Below are 15,834 nucleotides of genomic sequence, written 5' to 3'. Positions count from 1 at the left end.
TGTTCTCACAGCTATTATCAGCTCCAGTGATTTATTTATTTGTTTTTGTGATTTTTTTACAAGTCGATGCATTACAAAGTCTTGAGTTATATATTTGCCCCTTTAAATTTTAATATGTTACATATGTTCCTTGGGACATCAAGATCCTCTCTATACAGACGCCCTTGTTAGGAACCATCCCAACATACTATCTCATAGAAACCATGCTGATGCTTAGTTTGTTCATAAAAGAAAAACAACTTGTTGGAAATTTATAATATCTAAAATAATTTTCAAATTGTCAACATCATAGCTTTTTAGCACAGGATGGTTTTAGAAAGATGCTGATCTCAATTAGGGTTTTGCTAGTTGCATCTTAAACTAGTTTTGATCTTCCAGCTTGCAATGATAGCTAAATTTGACTTCATCATTTGGAATTAGAGAAAGCAACAATGTTGGATCAGCAGCATCATGTTCTCAGCGTTATTGTATCTCCTCTAATTCTCGCACAACAATCATCTAAGGCTCAAATATTATTCTTCAAATTTTGATCAATGTCATTACATCTGTAAGAATTTAAACCGATAGAATGATTTGGTAACTTGGAAGTTGATTGCACATAATTGAACTAAATTATCATCTGTAAGCTTATGCGCCGTTAACACCAAAATGTATCCAAGTCAATAAGTTTCGCATGAGCTACGATCGCGTAAATCGCATCAACACCAAAAGCGGACCGGTGCGTGTGCTTCCCCAATTGGTCGGACCGAACAATCGAGTCAGAGTCTCGAAAATATGGTCTGGGTCGGTCGAGACGAACCTATCCCGAACCGGAGATGAGACGGCTTACGCGGAGGAGGACCTGAACCGGATCAAGCCCCCTACGTCGGTCATCGATCAAGCCCGCCAACCGTGCCCTTTTGGCAATATTCTGTATCCATCGCAGCCTACGTTTCCCCCATCCGTCACGCCACTGGGGGATTGCAATTCGTTTCCCCTACGCCGTTTTATCATTTTCTTTATCTAAATATATTTATTTATTACGTCTAGGATGCTTGAAGAAATGAGAAGAAATAAGACACAGCGGTAGGGGAAGGTATCGCGGAGGAAAAGCCTTCTCTTGTTCGTTAGATCGACGCCCCGCGGTTCGTCGCACCACCGCCGTTGAGGCCGGGAATAAGGAGATGGAGGGCTCTGGCAGTTGGGAATCTCTCGTCGTCGAGTGGACTCCGGAAGAGGTATATGCGTAGGGTTGGCTCTCTGTTCTTCTTCGTGCCCTCATCGACCGAGTTACCAAATTGGGCGGTGTGCCGATGTTTTTGTAGTTGCGCCGGTCCGATTCACAATTGCATGGCATGACCGAATTCCTATTGGAAGCCGAGGACGTTATCGTACAGGTAGTTGGATTCAACCCTTTTCTTTATCTCATTCTGGACCAGAATAAATTATTTCTGGGTAATCTTTCGATCCATTGATTCATCATGACCGAATTCCATGGATTTCTTCGTGGCTGCTGGAACTCTTTTCGCTTCTGGAAAATTAACATATATAAAGCTTGCTCCTTTTCAGTAGTAGCTTTGCTTTGAGCATGTTGTGTGGCCAGGCCCTAGCGAGTTACATTTTAAGTACGATAAGCATAACATTGCTAGCCACTTCAATTCCGACCAACCAGATGCTAGTGAAATTTTTGGGACGCAAGGCACTTTTAAGATAATTTTTTCGACAAGGAAATATCTTGGGGAAAAAGTTAGGGTATAGTTTGACTAAGCTTTGATCATAGTTCAGAAATGGGAAACTTATGATTGTTGGTTTTTGCTGGATGATATACTGCTTGGGATTGAGGTGGTGGCAAGTATTCTGTAGAGTCTTGCAGAGGGTGACAACATCATATGACCTCTAGATAAAACAGGCTCTACGTACGAGAGAGTATACTGAACAGATTGATGTTTGTTTTTCAGATGCGTGAACTGTGACATGCATCAGAATTTAGTGTAAAATTATCATTACTCTACAAGAAAAAAATGAAATGAGTTACATTGTGAAACGAGAATTTAATGGTCTGACTCATTTATGCAGTCATCGTGAAGTTTGTTACACCAAGTCTTCTAGTGGATTTCCATTGTAGGCAGGCATCATATTAGGTTTTATATCCACGTGGTTGGCTGAGTATTAAATATGCAAGACTTGAACGCCTGTTCTTTAATTCCTGTAGCATATAGATGAAAGGAAGTTTGTCTTGTATTTGATAATCAGATCTTCTATTATCTATAAGGCTTGGTGATAGATAAATGCCGAAATGGCAAGGAAGGAACAGATCATGTAGCTATGATTCTTTGTTTGTTGATTTAGTTAAGTAGTTCATGTGAACCATGGACTGTTCAATAATGTGATAAATTGCTGAGCAGTTATGAGTGTGGTTAACACTCCTGGACATGAATACACCAAGATACACATACTAATACGGCAAGTCTGAAAAAGTGCAATGTGATCTGACATTACTGACCTAGTAAATATACACTTTTACTTTCAGCTATTATAAAATCTGTACAGATCATCATAGTAAATGGTAGAACATGACAATAGACATTTGTATACTTAAAAATAATTCTAACAGTTTATAAGAAAATTTAGAAGACAATTTCTTTATTAGGATTCATTTTGTACACTCATCTGAATTTTGCTAGTAAATAAACGGAAAAAAATAAAGAGGGGAAAAAAGTAAAAAATAGCTGAAGAAAAAAATCCTTTTCATTGTTTGCTTGAGAATTCAGTTTGTTGTATCACCATCATAGAAGAAAAGTTAAAGTGGAGCAAGATAGAGAGCTTCAGAAGCTGTGAGTGCCTTTGAGTCAAGTAGACCTGGAGGCTGTGCCCCACCTCTCTATATATGCTTAGGCTTTTTTGTTCCTTCTTTGATACCCTCATCCAGTATAATGCTCCAAAATTATCCTGGTGTGTCCATTTAATTGGAGTTGCATTAATTCGATTCACATTCACATGGCAGCACTGAATTGCTACGGAAAGCTAATTAGGCTACTGTGTGGGCAGGCAGATTCAACACACTTTTATTACTCCTCCTACTTTGGTTTCACAAAAGTTTCTGTACACTATGAATTCCAGCAATTCTTTTGGCAATTTTTGATCCATTGGAAAATGGTCAGTATCAACCCCTTGTCCTTGTGATTATACTTTTCTTTTTGATCCATTCATTATACTTATATATATGAAAATACTTCAGAGTTTGTGAACCTTATTGCTTCTGAAGTATTACATCTTTCGTAGCCTCTGGCTTGAATATTTTCAGTAATAGCTTTGTTTTCAGCATCTTATGCATTAAGGTTTTGTTGGGTTTCTAAGCACAAAATTGATAGGGTATGATCCTCTTTTTACTTCTTTTCCTAATTTGAGGAAGAGAAAGAGGCTTCCTCGAGGAAGCAAGTACGAGAAGAGATTGAACAACTCATCTAACTATTCCATATTTCTAATTTTCTACTAAAAATAATCAAGTCCTGCAATGTACCTTCAGGGTTTACATTATGACTATGCCATATGTAGGTTATTTCTGGCCTGTATCAACATAGGTCAACATAGGTTGAATAGAATCTCTATCGCTCGTGTGCAACAGTCGAATATGAGACTTCATACACCTTCAAGTTCGTAGGATGCCCCAGGAAATGTGGAAAGAAAGATGGGACGATTACTGGTGATTGGAAGGTCTGCCGGGTTGAGAACTCACTTTCTATGACATAAGTAAGAAACTACTGAGGGGGTCTTAATATATTGCTGAAGCCACTGCTGCCCTCTTGTTTCTAACTCTGGTTCAGCCCCTATCAGGGTTTCACAGGATAATTGATTGAACATAGGGCAATTGTGATAAGAGGTCATCAACCATTTTATTGATAAACTGTTTGTTATCTAGCTACTAAATGGAAAATATTGTATTTCTATGATGAGTGATTGTTTTTTATTTACTTTATTACAAACTTTGCCATATGTGTAAACCTTCATATAATGTTTTAGTTTTCTTTGATTTCTCTAACAATTTATCCTTTTGTTATTATTGGTAGGGGCATGGAGTTGTTCTAGTGAATACCGATGAGGCGGGTACGCTGGCAGTTACAAACTTTCGCATTCTATTTGTGGTAAGGTGCCTTAATTATTATATGGCTATTTTAGGTTAGAAAAAGATGATATATTGCTGCAAACTAAAGTAATTAGCTCTGACACCTGAGTTTGGACTTGTACCTGTTGTTTCAGCCATGGTTATTTGAGATGTTGATTACCGGTGTATTCTTTATGGATAATCACTGCTGTGAGTGGTTGACTTTAAAGATCAGAAACCTAATGGGTAATAGATTTTTATTAAACTATGTTAAGCATTGTTTTGCAACCATCGATAAAATTTATGGTACCTCATTTTTTCCTTTTAGTTCTAGGACAAGCGGACAACTACAGTTGACCGTCTACAAAAGACTGAACCAGCAAGATGTCACTTTGAATTTTCGTTAGATTAACTTGACCCAGAGCAACTATGCTTACCTTATAGTCTTGATTTCATCATTATTTGGTAGGTACTCTGCGGAGACTAAACTTCACATCTAGTGTCCATATCCTGATCATCATTGGGATATGATTGAGAATTGAATTTGACATTATTTTGGTATCTATTTGGGTAAAAATGTCACTGAAGACAATGACATTCTAGCTTTGGTTGAAAGTGAGGTCCACCTTTCTGTTCAATCGTATCTTTATGTATGCTCATATAGTTGGGAGATTTAGAAGCATTCAAAATTCAAGGGTCCTCCTAGAACAACTAGTGCCTCCAAGTTCCGAGGGCTAGACCTTCAATTTGTCTAGATTGATGGGCATGATTCTCCACAGATGGGCCATACTAGTTTACTTAAGATTTAGTCATTGGTGTGCTTGGGTTATTGTTAGAACACCATATTGAATTAACAGTTGCAGGTGGCACAAGGGTTTAGGGTTTAGGAGTGGCATAAGATAGATCTAGAAGCGTGGGAACAAGAGCAGAGTTTTTAACAATTATAGATGCCCATTCCATCTTCATTTTTAGGAAGGGTGATGGAGGCCCATCTAAAGGTGCATAATATCGAATATCCTAAAAGAAGAGGGATAATAGGTTGGCTGGAATTGTCATAGAGTTGATGAACACCGAGTGCTCAACATGATTAGGTTTTCTTTTTCCCATGAAGTCATGTTATTTCTAATCTTATTGAAAGTTATTAGGGGTATTGCTAGTGATTTTATCAAGCTGGTTCAGCCTAGGCTCCATATCTGAATCCATTAAGCTTATGAATGCATATGAGCATCGACACCCAAAATTTCTAGTTAGATTTGAGTCAAATACTGATTCATACGTGTTGTCAGGTATAAAATTAACGAGGATCTGTAACTGATCTGATGATGTTAATGTTTTCAAAATGAGGATCCATATTTGAAATTTCAAGCTTGGCTTTGTAATGGGTTTCAGGTTTTCGGGATGGGACATGGCTAAGTATTGCTTTGAGAGATCACAATCCATGTAATTTTTCTTGTTGCTTGAATAAAGTCTTCATCATATCAAAGGAAAGGCAACTATTAAAGCTTTTAAATTTTAATAATGAATAGGTTAGAAGTCATTAAGCTAGACATATTTCTGCATAATAATCATGTCCAGGGGTATCCTGACCACGAAATGAACATATATAGGCTATGTTGTATGATTGAAAGTAATTTAGTATTTCTTAGATCAATATCTCTCCCGAGTCCTATCAACTGCTAATTGAACCTTCAAAATCAAGCAAAAGCTTTAAATGAACATCCATGTAATTCTTCGTTTAAATGTGGACTTACATATCTTAAAGAATTTCCTATCATCTTGTGATTCTAGGTGTAGTTTCAATCTTCAAGCAATGCCTTGTAACTCCAAGATTTTCCAATACATAAAATGCCCACTTAGTGTTTCTCCACTCATCATTAATGATGCTTAATCATTTCATGTTTTTGGTGATGTGCTAATGTAAAACTAAACATAGCTGAAGTCTGCTACAATGTTTATTGTGATACCCACATTACTTTTAAGTTTTCACTGAGTGTGCTAGTCCATGCCGAGCTGCCTCATTCATGCAATTTTTTAATGTATATATCAGATTAGTCCAAGCCCCCATCTATTTGTAGGTATCTCACGCATGCAACATAACTCATTGACATGCTTACCTAGATTAATTCGCAAATCCATCCTATTATTTTATTCCATTATCATGCCTTTTTATGTGATTCAATCCATTTTGGTCTTCAAATATACATCAATCCTTGTGCCTTAGATGAATGTTTCGACCTACAAGCAAAAGCAAGGCTAGCCATTTAGTAAATTGCACATATGTTGATCAAAGCTTATTGAAATTGCACAAAATATCGACTATAGTATCATACGGAAAATGTGTCAATTTTTCTTAGGCTCATTCTTGACTAGCATATGTTGTTGTGTGATGTCATTTCCTTTGTACTGAAAAGCCATAACAAAGGAAAAATTGAAGATCTTTTTGGTTGCCCTACTTATTGTCATGAACGGTCGTCGCGCACCCGCAACAACTCCGTTCAACGAACCGTTCTGTAACGGACAAACTTCTAAACAAGATGTTGGATGTAATGCCGATGTCTGTCCGCTGTCTTTTGGCATGTTCATGCCTTGTATAGCAGGTAGAGGGGCGGCCGAAGGCTTATAAGTCCCATTTTAGTTGGGTTGGTGGCCTCTTTAGGCTTGTAAATAAAGGTTGTGTCATGTGGACACGTGCGAGAGCTTTTCGGTCTGTAATGGACCATTTTACCCTTTGTTGTGCAACTATTCAGAGCTTGTAAAGTCTGTTTGTAATTTGCATTGTCTATGAAGTGTTTTTCGGACATGTTTGCTTGTGGATCCCGATTGAGGCGTTCTCTTTAACCCGTTCTCTCTTTTGTTGGTCTTAAGGGACAATGGGAGGCTTCGGGGAGGCTGACCTTTGCGGACGGACGCGCGAGGGTGCCGCACGCCTTAGGCAAAACCAGCTAAGGTCGTGACAATATGGTATCAGAGCGGGACAAGCACTCATAGAAACACTTGACATGCAAACGTGGGGGACCTAGCGGGGCTGCGTTGAGGGCAGTCAGCACACGCGCGACCGTTTGAGGGAAAACGGGCATGGAGATGTAGGGAAAAGAGTCGCTCAGAGGAGCGAGCATCCGAGATTGGCATTCAGAGGAATGGCCAACCCTTCGCGCAAGAGGCACCACGAGAACAGGCAAGCTTGGTTGAATTTGGAGCGCACAAAGGTTGGGATGGCTGAGTTTGAGCTACGGCTCAACGTTGACAACTATACTTGATGGTGCTCTAGGCAGGCGAGGCGCTTGGCAAGAATGAGACCATCCAAGGTGGAATGAGTTGCTCAACGACCAAAAGAGTTATGCAAAGCTCACAGAGGTGAGGGGAATTGCTAACTCGAAGAATTTGGTACTCATGCATGGGCTTGTATGCGGACGATGGAATGTTCGTGGCCATCCCAAGGCGATCGAGACTCGGCGCCATGGAGCATTGAAACTTTCTCTTCGGCATGTGAAGGATACGTCCGTAGGAGGCTGAAGTGTGCAATGAGTTCAGCATGTTGCTAGGCCTTGAGGGGTGCAGCGGTGGCTGTATTGACGTGGAGGCGCAATCTAGCAAGTGCGTCTGCAAGAGGCAGAACAATGCACAGTTTGTTCAGCAGATCGGAGTAGTCCAAGGGGATGGTGGTCTCCGTAACGAAGAGAGATGTTGCTCCAACGGGATAGTTATCCAGGAGGGATAAGTCTCAGCACTCCAGAGGGAGAATCATGTGAGACGGACTTCACATATTGAGGATGAGTACCTCACAAACAACAACCCCACGAAGCTCAATGGACCGAGCAAGCAGCGAGGAGTTGCCGCATGATCTCGCTCGAGAGAATGCATTGGTGGATGCATTGCGAGATCAAGTGGGGGAGCGACCTGAAGCAACTTAAATGAAGGCACACTTAGAGTCGATATGGAGATCGGACTCAAGGGAGGGCTGACCCGTGGAATGGTGGGCGCGAGGGCCACCATCGACTCAATGCAAGAACGAGGAGCGGAGCAACTTGGGTGTAACTTGGCGAAGTACCCAAGCCGCATGAAGGGAGCCAGCAGTGAAGTTGGAACATGGAGCAGAAGCACAGTGCTTTCCTTAGACAGAGGTCAAAGACATGAACTCTTGCAGAGGCAAGGGTAGGATCATGTTGTTCCATGGGTCCTTCTTTCTGACGGAGCGGACTCATCTTGCATGGTGCCAAAGACGAAGGGAGCTTTGCGGCACATGCACCTTAACTCGGAGAAGCATTTGATGGAGGAACTAAGGCGACTCAATTTGCGGAGGCGAAGTTGGGTTCAGAAGGGCCTTAGCACGGGGCAAAAGGACGCAGAGGCGGGTACTCTTGAAGAATATGCCACAGTGTTGCCATTTGAGTTGCTATGAAGGAAGCAGTGCGCAGCGGAGATTGTGCTGGTAGGGGCAGAGGCCCAGGATCCAGACAATGGTGCACAAACTACAGTGAAGTCGGTGGACTTCGGGAGCTACTAGGCGACGGACTGCCCTAGAGTGGTGCTTCATCTAGGTGTGACCGAAGAGTGGGTGGATGAAGGTCGATTGCCAAAGGAGTGAACAAAATCGAAGGTGGAGGAGACCCTGCGATGTATTGGCAGAGGCCACACATGGAGGGTTCACAATTTGAGTTTATTCCACAAAGATCAGAATGCAATGGAGATGTCACCAGGAGGCGACATGGTGCAGCGGATCGTGGTGGAACAGTTCGTGGCAATGCGACACACACGACATTGTCCCGTGAGGGATGAGATCATATGGAGGTATGATCGGGAGCTACTGGGAGCTCCGCTTTGGTGAACAACACGACGACAGGAAGGGCTATGGATTCAAGGAGTTAAGGCCATGGTACCGCAGAGGCGGGTCTTCCGGGCGTGCACCGAATTTTGCATCGGATGAAAACCTTGGTCATCAGCATATGGGGGCTGGGTTCCACCAAGGGAAAAGTTCGAATGCAAGTACCAGTGAGTTCCATGGGAGGGACTTGATCATGCAGAGGTATGATCGAAGCAACTGGAGAGTTGGACTGCTCCAGAGCTCATATTCGCTTAAGGGAGCCCAACAAGTCAGAGGACAAGGTCGAGTAAGCGAACGTTGCTACCAAGGAAGCTAAGGAGAACAGAATCGGTGCAAACTCTACAACGTGATGGCAGAGGCCATGCATGGGAGTTGCAGTCTGTCTTTCCATCGACCAAACAGACTGCTTGGAGAACACAGAGGTGTTGAAGCAGGGGGTCGAAAGGGGCGAGGAAGCGACGACGAGTCCAGAGGGACTTAGCTACCCAAAATCAAGCATCAGTCAGAATGGAGGTGGACTCAGAGGAGTGCCACAGAGACATTTCTACTGATCATGTAGAAAAGGGATACAGAGGCGAGGCGACGGATAGTAGGGCCATGGGCATGGCAGCGCCATGGTACCGCAGAGGCGGGACTTCCGTGCAAGTCATTGATCCCTTGCTCTCATGGAGGGAGAGCGCTTGGTCGTGAAAGGGGCCGAGGAGGTGGAGCATGCAGAGGCAATCTCCAAGTACCGAGACAAGGCTGAAGGGCAGAGGCCAAGAAACTTCGTAAGACCGGTGTCAACAAGTTTCTCATCAAGATAGGCGTAAGTGAAGGACTTCGGGTCACGCAAGAGTGCACGACCAAGGAACGAAGCAGGCAGTACACGGTGCTGTACCTTTGCTACTCAGTGGAGTAGGCGGCAGGGTTGATGGAAAAGACGGTACAATCCCAGAGGCGACCTCATCTATCAGAGAATTACTCCAAGTTGGGGTGAAAACTTCCCGCATTCCAGAAGTTCGATGGCATTGAGAAGGTGAATCACAGTAGCCAACTTAACGCAAGGAGTGCAAACACTTCAAGTGCTTCAGAAGTGTGAGCAAAGAGCAGGCGAAGACTAGTAACCAGCTCGATGCATGAAGTACAACCTCGAGGAGGCGGGCGAAGTCAAAGTAACCTTTGCCTTCTCAACTCTTAAGAGAATGGGCGAAACCGAGTACCCCAGTTCTCTTATCTATCCAGCAGAGGAGCTCTGCACAAGTTCAAAGACCCTTCGAAGATAATGGAAGACAATAGTTGTCAAATCCTCACCAACGGTGATCAGTGCTACTGAGAGTAGATCGTCTGCTTCATTTCCCAACGAAATGCCAATCGAAAGCGGAAGTGATGCGAACCTACTTGGATGTGACAACTAACTGAAAGAAGAGTCAATGAGCAAATTTTGTGGAAGAAGGATCCAAAACTTCAGAAGTTTGCGAGGCGATGCTCGTTAAAGCTCCAACAAGCATCCACCCAGTTCAAGCAGCATGTGGAAATTTTGAGAGACTGGCGCAGAAAAGATGGTCTTTTCCTTCATTTGGTGGATCCGCAAGAATCGACAAGGATCAACACAACTCAGCCAACCCCCCCAATAGAGTCAGAGTCATTGGTGAGTTGTAGCAGCATGGCGGATTAAAGGTTCGACTACTCAGAAACAGCAGCGGAGAGCAGCTGGGAGCCGGGAGGCGCATTGCAGCTGGAGCAGAAGATTGAAGACTCAGCAAAGGCGAAGAGTTGCAGTGTTCACAAAGGCTTCGACGAGGACGTTGAAGGGATAAGTGGGGGAGAATGTAACGGACAAACTTCTAAACAAGATGTTGGATGTAATGCCGATGTCTGTCCGCTGTCTTTTGGCATGTTCATGCCTTGTATAGCAGGTAGAGGGGCGGCCGAAGGCTTATAAGTCCCATTTTAGTTGGGTTGGTGGCCTCTTTAGGCTTGTAAATAAAGGTTGTGTCATGTGGACACGTGCGAGAGCTTTTCGGTCTGTAATGGATCATTTTACCCTTTGTTGTGCAACTATTCAGAGCTTGTAAAGTCTGTTTGTAATTTGCATTGTCTATGAAGTGTTTTTCGGACATGTTTGCTTGTGGATCCCGATTGAGGCGTTCTCTTTACCCCGTTCTCTCTTTTGTTGGTCCTAAGGAACAATGGGAGGCTTCGGGGAGGCTGACCTTTGCGGACGGACGCGCGAGGGTGCCGCACGCCTTAGGCAAAACCAGCTAAGGTCGTGACAGTTCGTCGCTCACACCTGCATGTACAGCTACTTGACAACATGTTTTCTCTTGGTTTTGGGTCATTTTGCTTGTAATATGTAAGTTCGAACAAACTGCAGCGTTACAAAGCGATCGCTCACCGAACCGAGCAAAACAGCCCAAAACAGCTCCGTTTTCACGTGTCGCGGGAGGGTTGCGGAGAACTGCCTCCGCTCACCAAAACGTCAGCCATCTCTGCCCCTTTGAACCCCCCGGGTGGCACAGGGCTGGATGGGGCTTCGGTTATATACCGGGCGTTGAACTCTCTTTCGCAAGTTCGCACGTGGTCTTTACGGGAACTTGTCTTCGCGCCCGGGACCAGGTGAGCGGCTGTTTGTGGGCTTGCTGCTGTTCGTTCATCCTTCTAAAGCCTTGTTTTCTCCCTCTCCCTCTTTTCTCTTGTGCACACAAGGTGTTCGTCGAATTGCTTGTAAAGCTTCCCCTTTTCGCGAGACTTCGGGACTTGTCCGTTGCTCGTTCTTTCGAACTAACCAACTTTCTCTTTTACAGGTCCTTCGGGACCTGCGAGAGGTTACAAGTGGGCTGATCCTTGCGGAGCAATATCGCAAGGGCGAAGCGCGACTTAGGCAACGCAAGCTAAGTTCGCGTCTTTGGCCGCAAGGGTGCCTCACGCCTTAGGCAATTCCAGCTAAGGTCGTGACATTATGGCAATTTTTTTGAGTTTTAGCTTGAAATACATGACTAGGGAAAATTGTCCCTTGTTATGGTTATTTATTTTTGTGGAATTGAAAAGCTTTATGTTATCGTAATCTTAAACAGTCATGAAAAAGAGAAAGTGAATATGATATAAAATTGGTAGTAATGTGAAGAAAGACTCTATGCCATGCACTAGCATTTAAATCCCAGCCTGGATACAATATAGATACACTGAACGGTATATGTACCAGCCTATACCGCCTGATATTAAAGAAAAATATCAACTGACATTGTCCTATATGGTCCAACATTGGTCCTTAGTTGTTAGCTTTTGAGCCATTTAAGTTGTTTCCTTCCTCTATTGCAGTTTGCTAGATGCTAGGCGTTTTCTCTGTTTGCTCTCTTTACAGTAAACTACCTTTATGGCATTGAAGTCTGAATTTTGTTTGATGTAAAGAATAGAGCCATTTCAATTTGCCTATTCTAACCATTTGAGATGCAATTGCATCCTGTGTTGTGCCTCTCTTTTTACTTGTGGTTGCATGCTTTTTTGTGTATGATCTGCTCATTTTTCCCTTGGTAGAGTGAGGTCTCCCAGCAGGTGATTGAACTTGGTACCATTCCATTGGCAACAATTGAGAAGTTCAGTAAACATGTAAGTTGCAAGCATCTATATTTTTCTACCAAGCGCCATAAACTGCTCTATCTCTCAAACAATGCTCATTAGTTTAAAGCATGAGCACAAACCTTATTCAAAATGGCATACTTCTATTTAATCACATGTTTTGCCAAAAGTTAGATTAATTTGGTCTGTGATAGTTTGTAATTACTATAATCTGGAACAATTATAGAAATGGAGGAATCGTTTGGGTCTTTATTTAGTGCGGAAAGAATAAAGACCAATCCAAATCTTTTGGATTGGTAATGGACCTAGTTTTGCGTTTAATTCAACATGTTATTTATTATAGTCAACTTATTTTTTGTCAACCTACATTCTTTATTATAGTCAACATTTAGTACTTTAGAGATGGATTTTGCAAATATTTTAAGTTGCCACATAATGACATCTTTAATACTTATAATTTGCTTTTCTAAATTGTTCAAGGAGTAAAGGAAGTTGAATGAGAAACAAAAGAAGCGTTGGGTTTGATTGAAGAGTCCAAGTGCTTGATTGAGAATTTCATCCCTATAAGGAATTCAAAATTGATTGAAAAATCTAGAAATAAAAGATATAAATCAATTATCATGTTAAAAAACATATCTTTTTCCAAACATTGGAATTGTAGCATCCCTAAAAAAGAAGGTAGGTTGATGTGCCTTAATCAAAGCTATGTAATTGTTGATTGTAGTCTTATTCTTAATTTTTCTTCTTTTCTTGTAGCGGGGGGTATATATAAAAAAAAAGAAAGGGTTGTAATTTGGATCGATAGATAGATGAATGAACCAATGAAAATTCTTTTCCCTGCAATACATGTATGTTTTGTAAGGCTACAATCTTTTTCCTCAAAGCAAGTGTGGACGATTTGGAGCTAGTCTAACTAGTTTTGTTCTTCCTCTTTTCTCTTCCCTATACATTTTATTTTTCTTCTTTTACATAAGCCTTAGGGATTCTAAACTTTTATTATCTTATACTTTCCCTTGAGCTTACACTATTCACCAAAACCTAAACTGCTGTCATTTAAAAATTTGGTACTGAACTCTGTAGCGGTTGTTGTTCAGTCCAATATCGGTTCAGTATATACCAGTGTTCCAACACAGTCTGTCAGCACATTGATTTGTTTTCAGAAGGTGGGAGGAGGAGGCAGAGAAGAGGTGAGGAATAGGATAACAAATAGGAGGTGAAGGAGAAAGAGTAGGAGAGGAATTGGCCAGCGGCAGTGGGTGGCAGGTGGCATGATGATTGAGGTGTGGCGAGTGTCGATTGAGAAAAAGGATTTTAATTAAAAATTTATAATGAAAAACCTAAACTGGACCCTAACTGCTTGAAATGGGTTGGTCCGTGTCTTTATTCATCAAACCACTACCATCCTATTTGTACAGGTTTGGGTGGTTTTTCAGACCATGTTACTGAGAACTTGATTCTATTAGAGTTTTCAAAGATCAGAAAGTAGTGGTTCAACCTTAGTGATCAAATTAAGTTTTTTATGAAGGGTAATACTAACATCAAGACTGGTATGTGTCTGAAATTGTGCTACTTGAATTTTCATTATTGAATTAACCATTTTGTGAATCAAATGTGTTAATCCCCATCTGTTTTTTTTTTTTTTACTTGTCCTTTTACCCATTCAATTGCTAATCCTGTATGACTTAGCACCATTTCGGTTGTCCTCATCGAACATTTTTTTTAATATTCTTAAACATTATATAATATGGCAATGAAATTTAATAACTAAAGGTAAGCTAAGTTGAACATTGATTTTTTTTCCGAGGAAAATCTTGATGCCTACCATCAGGGTCTGCAGTACCGAACTGTACCACCCAGTACGGGCAGTACGTATCGGTCCGACAGGTTGCCGGTACGTGGACCGTCGGTTACCGGTCCAAGTGTACTGTAACACTGTAGCACTGCTACAGTACTCGACACATCTGAGTGTACCGCTCGGTATACCGTATCGTATCGATACCGAGCCCAGGTCGAAATACCGGTACGAACCTTGCCTACCATACATATTGATTGGGATTATTATTGTCATGATATATGCACTATTACAATGTAGAACTAAATTGGACTGTGATGTGCATTGCAGAAACCAAACCTATATCTTTCTAAAATCTAAACCATTTTCAACTTTTCTATTCAATCAAATGTGCCAATTTGAGGTCATCATGTAGTACTTAAAATAATGTCTTCATTTGGTTATAAAACAATTAACTGAACTAGAGAATAACATAATGTAATTGAAATGAATTGGCATGGCGAGCTAATGTTTTATTGTTTTAAGTTGCTTCATCAACCAGTCTTGTTTTAGTTCTGTTGAATTGAGCCATAATTTATGGTTATGGAAATTTTGTGGAGTAATATTATGGAGACTATATATTTTCTAGTATTTTATTTCTCTAACTTGTAATTTCAGGCCGTGAAGCTTTCTTCAGTTCCTCGTCAGTCTAGTAAGACACCATCACGTCGTCTTCTTCAAGTTGTTGGTATGTCCATGGAGACTTGTTTCTAGGCTTCTATTAAACTGTAGTTATCATTGCAGGAATCAACAGTGTATAACCATTAGCTGCTAGAAGTTTCCATTGATGCTGAACTGAAACATAATGATGATATGTGACATTATTGCATTTTCATTTGATGGGAAAGAAGCAATTGTTGGAAATTTGAAATTATGATTTCAGAATTTTTTTTTATCTTGATTAAATGATCACATAGAATTAACATCAGACGTACTAAGTGGCATAATTTTGATGTTTTGAGCCATTAATTTGCTCTTTATTGGCTCCTTCCACCGTAAAACTAATCTACACATTGGATACTCATATGGTTTTTCCGTGAAAGACCAAAGAGAAAATAAGTTTAATAGTAACTTTGATATTTGTTGTCAAGGTAATCATTTCAATAATTTGTTTAAACTGCAGACTACCAACTCCTTTTCTGGAAGGTGTTTATAATGGAGTTATAGGGATTTATTTCATATCAATAGCCTTTAGAGCAAGGTCTGTCATACCAAAACGTACCGCCCGTACCATGCGGTACGTACCGGTCTGATAGGTTACCGGTACGTGACCGCTACAGTGCTACAGTATTATACTATAGCACTGCTACAGTATAATAAGTATAAAATTGTTCGGTATACCCTGATGTACCGCCTGGTACATCGGTACCATACCATACCGAGCTCGGGTCGAAATACCGGTATGGTACGGTACGATGAACCTTACTTTAGAGGCATTATCACTATTTTACATTGGCATTTGCATGATAATAATCACTTTTTACAAACATTGGTCTGCAAGAAGCACAAAATATGGTTAGTTTTATATCGTAAGACAGCAGT

General features: G+C 41.3%; 1 protein-coding gene across 1 annotated transcript in view; it reads left to right on the top strand.

Annotated features, from left to right (window-relative positions):
- Positions 1 to 1,024: 1,024 nt before the first annotated feature.
- Positions 1,025 to 15,834, top strand: part of LOC135592286 (phosphatidylinositol-3-phosphatase myotubularin-1-like) — a 36,676-nt gene continuing 21,866 nt past the window's right edge. The window contains exons 1-5 of the mRNA XM_065081661.1: positions 1,025 to 1,217; positions 1,305 to 1,376; positions 4,047 to 4,121; positions 12,420 to 12,491; positions 14,911 to 14,980. Of these exons, the coding sequence (XP_064937733.1) occupies positions 1,164 to 1,217; positions 1,305 to 1,376; positions 4,047 to 4,121; positions 12,420 to 12,491; positions 14,911 to 14,980 (343 nt within the window). The 5' untranslated portion in view covers positions 1,025 to 1,163. The remainder of the gene's footprint in view (positions 1,218 to 1,304; positions 1,377 to 4,046; positions 4,122 to 12,419; positions 12,492 to 14,910; positions 14,981 to 15,834) is intronic.

Source organism: Musa acuminata, chromosome BXJ1-9, assembly GCF_036884655.1.
Source record: "Musa acuminata AAA Group cultivar baxijiao chromosome BXJ1-9, Cavendish_Baxijiao_AAA, whole genome shotgun sequence".
NCBI classification, from domain to species: domain Eukaryota; kingdom Viridiplantae; phylum Streptophyta; class Magnoliopsida; order Zingiberales; family Musaceae; genus Musa; species Musa acuminata.
Note: the sequence above shows the minus strand (reverse complement) of the source record. Positions and strands in the feature narration are given on the sequence as shown.